Source organism: Amphibalanus amphitrite, unplaced genomic scaffold (assembly GCF_019059575.1).
Source record: "Amphibalanus amphitrite isolate SeventyFive unplaced genomic scaffold, NRLGWU_Aamphi_draft 000198F_arrow, whole genome shotgun sequence".
In the NCBI taxonomy this organism is placed as follows: Eukaryota; Metazoa; Arthropoda; class Thecostraca; order Balanomorpha; family Balanidae; genus Amphibalanus; species Amphibalanus amphitrite.
Genome location: NW_024881693.1, coordinates 814,314 through 820,800, shown reverse-complemented (window position 1 = coordinate 820,800; position 6,487 = coordinate 814,314). Strand labels below are relative to the sequence as shown.

General features: G+C 46.8%; 1 protein-coding gene across 1 annotated transcript; it reads right to left on the bottom strand.

The window, feature by feature from the left end:
• Positions 1–678: 678 nt before the first annotated feature.
• On the bottom strand, positions 679–5,570 carry LOC122384789. The gene is made up of 3 exons (XM_043372529.1): positions 5,147–5,570; positions 1,901–2,114; positions 679–1,694 (listed from the first exon to the last, which is right to left on the bottom strand). The coding sequence occupies exons 1-3, from the start codon at positions 5,295–5,297 to the stop codon at positions 1,007–1,009; spliced, it is 1,053 nt and encodes a 350-aa protein (XP_043228464.1). The 5' UTR covers positions 5,298–5,570; the 3' UTR covers positions 679–1,006.
• Positions 5,571–6,487: the final 917 nt, after the last annotated feature.

Below are 6,487 nucleotides of genomic sequence, written 5' to 3'. Positions count from 1 at the left end.
AAAAAGTAAAGAGATCCAACCAGAAGTTACGATTGTGCTTCGGGCGTGTTGCGTTTTGACACCTTTCAGTTTCCAGTACACGATAGAGCCACCGAATAGATGAAATCGGCGCCGCCGTAAGACAGGTATTGGGCGGTCACTTTCAACGGTGACAGTGTTTCCGTGACCTATTTATTCTGATTGCCGTTATCTCGGCTGTTCGTGTAATATTATGATGAGCTGTAAAAACAGGTGTTGCTTATTGCATTGCCGTATCAGTTAAGTTTATGAGAAGCCGATATTTTGTTTAAAAGAAGCTAATTCCGAATGTGCATCCTCATACTGAATAAAGGAATGTGTGAACGCATACGGCCATGTAGATAATTGAGTAATTGTATTATATAATTATATTATATAGAATTGCTTAATATGAAACTAGCTATTAAGTTATACACGATAAAGTCCTGTGTCCATCAGCTATCTGAACGTATTTTGGACGCCCAGTCGGTTTCGATTACAATATACTCGTGCCTATTATTTCGAAAATGAGGTTAAATGCTTCAGTGAAATTGATTCGTATGTTAAGCATAAGTGGTACCGATTGAAAATGTTTACAATACCAATGACAAACCAAGGCGGCATGACGCTTCGGCCTTCGTTCTCACGTCCTATTCGAAGGAACAAACTCGCAAATATGCGTAGTGCATGTATTCGAAAGAAAAGCAAAAACACAACGTGAAAATAAATAATGCCGCAAAACAAAGCTCCAAAGTTCTAGGACAACTGCCTGACAGCAAAAAAAAAAGCCAGGACACCCACAGTTTTCCTTGATGTTTGATCGGACCCAACCCAACAGCAATGGTGCATCATCATCATTCCAGGCTTTGATGCAAAACCACCCAATCAACGCTTGTTCGGTGTCCAGTCCTTGTTCAATGTCCAGTTGTTCAGTCCCTGTCGGTCGGCCGTCGATAAAGCAGCTCCTCAGGTGGTCAGCTTGCAGCTTTCGGTAGCCTCAGCCAGCTCTTTAGGCGCTTAGCTTGCACAGCTCTGGGTGTGCCGCTGCGATCTCGTTCGCCTCCTTATAGACACAGTTGAGGACGCCGGCCTCCGCCCAGCACTTGACAAAGTCCTCCGTCTTCCGGTTGCTCTCACACTTCGCCACCACCTCGTCCAGCAGAGCTTTTGGTTCCTGGGCATTTGTATCCGTAAATGCACTGTTCAGGGCACTCTTCAGTGCGTCGTAGTCCATATTAACACCGTTCTGGAAGTTGTGCAGCAGGCACCGCATGTTCTCAATGGTCGCAGCATACCCCGCTGGGCTGTCCAGTCCGCAGTCCATGAAAGTGCGGCCGGTGATGGCCTCCAGGAGTTCCTGCAGAGTCCGCGCGCTGAGGGGACAGTCGCTGTAGAAGAAGTCGGCCCGTCTCTGCTGTCCCTCTGCATCCAGTTCACCGTCCTCCGCCTGCTGACTGTCACAGTCGGCAAACAGCGACCACTTGAGGCAGGTGTAGGCGTAGACGGCCGTCTGACGCAGCGTCAGACCCTGCTGCACGTTCGACTGACAGTCGTCTATCATTTTCTCGTTGTCCGCCACCCACGTTGGCTCAGTGCTGAACGTTAGATGGTGGTTCTTAATCGTTTGGAAGAGACCCGGACCGTCGTCTTGTGCTTTAGGACCATTCACAGCGGTCTCAGAGTCGAACCAGCCCATGCTGTGGAACGAGACGTTTATTAAATATTGCTTATGTAAACCTGCTGAAGCTATGAGTTGAAAAGCGCAAAATCAACGACAACAAAGTATGTCATAAGGCATTTTTTGTCAAATGCACTTAAAAAGCTAATACAAGACGTATGATAAAACAGAATGTGACAACTGACAAATCGAAAGCCTGACGCGCAAACCTAGGAAAACGCTTGCCTGCTGGAGTAGCAGTTATAGAAGAGAGCGAGAACAGCAACTCCCCCCTGACACTTGATGGGCAGCTGGGACTCTTGGACGACCAGCTGAGCGCAGTTGGGCGCCGCCGGCGCCGTGGACGAGCTGTCCAGGTCGGTAGGCACACACTGGCGCGAGCCCAGAATCCTAAAGGTCGGATACAGCTGGTCGCTCTTGAACAGCGTGGCGCCGGCACCTGGAGGCACACCAGGGACAATGAGCGCGTGTCTGATGCTGTTTGTCGTGACTGTCACGGCCTGTAGACGGTAGGGGTAGACGTGCCAAATGCCATTTTCTACGATAAGTTAGCATTTTTGAAACATGAAACAGGTATGTGCCTACGTTAATCATTTTTGCCGTTTCAGCACTGTAAATAAGTTGCAAATGCAAAAAAAAAAATGTTCTGTTAAATGTAGGTTCTAAAACACATTTTAATAACACGAATATTATATTATTGTTGTTTGAAATGGTCACCTTCCGCACAAATATAAATGGGTACACTTAGATAATGTAATGCCTACATAATGATTCAATCTTTCGAATAGCTCTTCGTCGGCCAAATAATTTTTTATGTTCTGTAAGAGCAGCTGATATTATTAGCGTAAAATATGGCGTTTACTTCAACATTGCCGGACCTATTGGTTTTCTTCTTACTCCCCACCCGGGGAGTAAGGGGGGAGGCTGGTTGGTACACCTCCCCCCTCGCCATTTCACCCCTAATAGAGCTAGAGCCTCACGTAAAAAAGAGCGTGTGCGCCGTTACAAGACGCAGCGATTGGTACCCGACTAAGTTCCTCTGAGGTCAGGTCAATTGGCCAAAGTCACGGACTTGGAGTCCGCCTGCTCCCCCTTCGGCTGGCGAGGGCCTTTTTCATGACGCGGACGGCGACGGGGGTTGGTACGCTCCCCCCTGGCGATTGGCTCCTATGGCACTAAGAGAAGCTAAATTTACAGAAAAGATGGCCCCATAGGAGATCTCGCCACTGTGCAAATTTGGTTGCTCTAGGTTCATATTTAGGGGGAAGTTTCGGGGGTATATAATTGTAACAAAATTCGCTTAACTATGTCAAAAGGTTTTCGCTTATACCCTTTTATCTGGTTAACCCGCGCACCGACGGGGGTCTGCGCCAACTTCGCACCGACGGGGGGGGGGGGCGGATGACCGCCCCCCCCTGAGATCTCGAGAACGAAGCAAGATAGCGACAAGCGGTAAACGGCATCAGATACGCACGGCCAAGATCTACAATTTTTACAAAGTTCATTTTCAGGTCAGGTCAAAGATGACGTCACAGGGGTCGAAAAAGTCAAAATGGCGGCGCTAGATATGGAGAGAGTTTTTCTCGAATAACTTTCGAATTAGTCAAGGTAGGAACAAACTAAGGGCATCATCGTGATCCTCTCGTCAATCCGCATCGAATGATATATATGTTGACCTCGAAAGGTCAAGGTCAAAGGTTGACCTCAGGTCACGTGACCTCGAGGTCATCATGTATATCATTCGATGCGTCTTGACGAGCTGAACACAATGAGACCATCCACGCGTCTGTATCTTGTTCCTGTACGGAGTTATTGGCCAAAAACCTTTGGTGACCTTTGATGACGTCACATGACCTCACAGCTGCCCAACAGCAAAACAGACCTCAAGGTAGTGAAGGTTGATCGTATATGAAGTCATGTATGGTATATGGGGCCATTCCGACCCGTTTTAGTGGTAAAAACAGGGAGTTGATTTTTCCCCCATTGACTTATAATGGGGAGGTCGCGAAATTGACCTGACCTTAGGTCACCGATATCAAAATTCCGAGATATACAAATTGTAGCTACTAATGACCTAATAATATCCTGCGACTTTCAAAGGCCTCCGACATCTACTGTAGCTCTGGCACGGTGACAAAGTTGCAAAAAAGTGACTTGAGGTTGGGTCATTCAAAGTGACCTGGTGACCTGACCTTAAAAGGTAGGAGGTTCAAACTTACATACCATGTGTAAAATTGATGAGGTTATAGTCATACCAAATTTCGCGGCGCTACGCGCCGCGGTTTTCCCGCTATTCGCGAAAAACCTCAGGGGGGGCGGATATCCGCCCCCCCGTCGGTGCGCGGGTTAAGAAAGTGCAAAACTAAAAGCACCAGTGAACTCATCACGTCCATGTGCATCGATTGATATACGTTTTACCAATTTAGGTTAACTTAAAATTTTCTTAGAAATTAAGTGAACTCAAAGTAATCAGTGCATCCTATCGCATGCCATTCGAATCGCCTGGTCGCAAGGAACACAATGACACCATTTTTGAAGCCCTAGCCTTATTGTGTGCCAAGTTATTAGCAAAAACGTAGTTTGACCTTAGTTGAACTCAGTTGACCCGATCCTAGCGTTTTTGCAGCTTGTAAACACCAAGTACGAGTAGATATAACTCAAGGTATATACAACACAAAAACATTGAAATGGAGCACAAATCTCTCAAGTACACATTTAGACCCATTCGGGCAAATTTCCTTAAAATGTGTTATGGCCGCTAGATGACCTCAGGTCAACCTGATTTGAAAACTGTAGTGCATATATGATGGCACTTGGTAAGCTAAGTATATCCTGCAAGTTTGACTCAAATCGATGAAGAACTCTAGTTTGCATGAACAGAAATCAGAATAGTGCATTTTTAGTACCATTTTGACAATGTACCGGTTTTTGTGACCTTGTGACCTGACTTGAGGTCACCGGAACTTAAAACTCCCAGGTCATGTGATACATAGATGCCCCAAGTTGTGGCTGAAATTTGGTAGCGCTACGTGCCATTGCACTCACGCTATCAACGAAAAGCTCTGGCATTCAGTTGCCGCCAAACTATTCCAATTTTCCCCTGACCTTTTACCGGTTTTGTGACCTGGTGACCTGACCTGAAAAGACTGAGACCTGAAATTTTCAGGATAGGTGCCAGAAGGCTGCCCAAGAGCGTATGCTAAATGCCGTTTTTACAATTATTAAAAAAAAAACCTTAGGGGTGTCGCGAGAGTTAGGTAGTGTTGTTTTCAACACATAATTTTTCGGACTAGCCCACATCGCTAGTCCCCCAATGCCGTTGAAAAGACGACCTTTTGACGATCTTCCGAGTGAATTATGCACAACGCTCATCTGTCACAAGGACCAATCACCAGAATCAGAAGCTCGTCATGGTCACAAGTCGTGCTTACCCATGACAAGTGCCAGAAGCTCACCCATCCTACAGCTCACCTGTCACGAGGAGCAGCGCCGCGCTGAGGAGGCAGACGGGGTGGACCGGGACGCCCATGCTGGCTGAAGTGTGGTATACGGTGCTGTCGACTGGAGGGACGCCGCCGATCTGTGCCCTCTGGGTCCACCGGGCCCTCTGAGGTCGACTCATCTCTGTAGCGGAAAAATCTGCTGGCTTTGCGGACCGTGATGATCACATCGGAATGGTATGGTCGTTGCAGGGATGTGACGCAGCGCCCGGCGCTCTGAACCCTCCCCTCCACACGGCCACCTAATCTGATCGCAGCGGTCAGAAAGCATCAAATGGCAAACAAAAAGTGAAAATTACGCTACACCCACCACTCTGCAAAAGTATTTTCCCAGCCAGCACAATTAGAAAAAAGCGTTACTGTGGTCACTAAGTGGGAAAACTCGAAGGGAAGAAAAACATAAATTCAGAGCAATTCATTCGTTTGATATTTATCATGAAAAAATGAACTCGACAAACCCGTGCCCCGTGGGGGGTAGCAGAATTTGCCCCTTCCGTTTTTCGCCAATTGGATGCCGTAAGTGTTAACCCGGCACCGCCTGGGCTATTTCCGTACCACCAACAGCCTGGGAGGGGGGGGGGGTCGGTTCCGACCCTCCCTGTTATCTCGAGAACCAATGGTCATATCGAGCCTCGCGAGGCGGCGTTTGAAAGGTCTCTACGAGACCTTCCGAAAGCACTCTTAAGATTTTAAGATTAAGGTCAACGTTCGGGTCAAGGTCGGGTCAAAGGTCAAATTCTGGGGTTTCTGCATGATGAGGCTTACGGACAGCGGGATCGATGGCACTCACCAAAAATGACCTCGAAGACTTAGTGAAGGTACCATGTGCATATAGGGGTCATACTAAGCACGGGTCAAGGTCAGGTCAGGTCACGAAAGGTCATGATAGCCAGGTTGCTTTCTGCTACGTGGGCATGCGACACATGTTTAATGGGTTATTTGTTCACGCCGAATCCAATGGCCATGGTTATATGTGACTCAAAGTCACTGTCCTGGTCATTAGTGTGCATTGAAAGCATACAAAATCGGTTATACCAAGTCAGGGCTAAGAAAACAAGTCAATTTTTCATTTTTTATTTTTGACATAACATGCACTTTTTTAGACGAGCTTTTCCCAGGAATCTAATGCTGTCATTTATTTTCACATACAATGTTCAGAAGTGGCTTAAAATCACGAAAATGCTTATGTCACAAGGCCCTATATAGGTTGGAGCTATTCTTTTAAATTTGGGGGTCAAAAATCAGGATAGAAATTTGAAATATGGGACATCTAATGTTCTAATAGAGCTCCATAACACATATTCCAGTTTTT

What these genes read in the sequence shown, in the direction of transcription:
- LOC122384789 (XM_043372529.1), bottom strand. Translation starts at nt 5,297, where the DNA reads ATGAGTCGACCTCAGAGGGCCCGGTGGACCCAGAGGGCACAGATCGGC. An exon ending in GGCGCTGCTCCTCGTGACAG is followed by an intron (nt 2,115 to 5,146) that starts GTGAGCTGTAGG and finishes GTGTGCCTCCAG; the next exon opens with GTGCCGGCGCCACGCTGTTC. An exon ending in TATAACTGCTACTCCAGCAG is followed by an intron (nt 1,695 to 1,900) that starts GCAAGCGTTTTC and finishes CTCGTTCCACAG; the next exon opens with CATGGGCTGGTTCGACTCTG.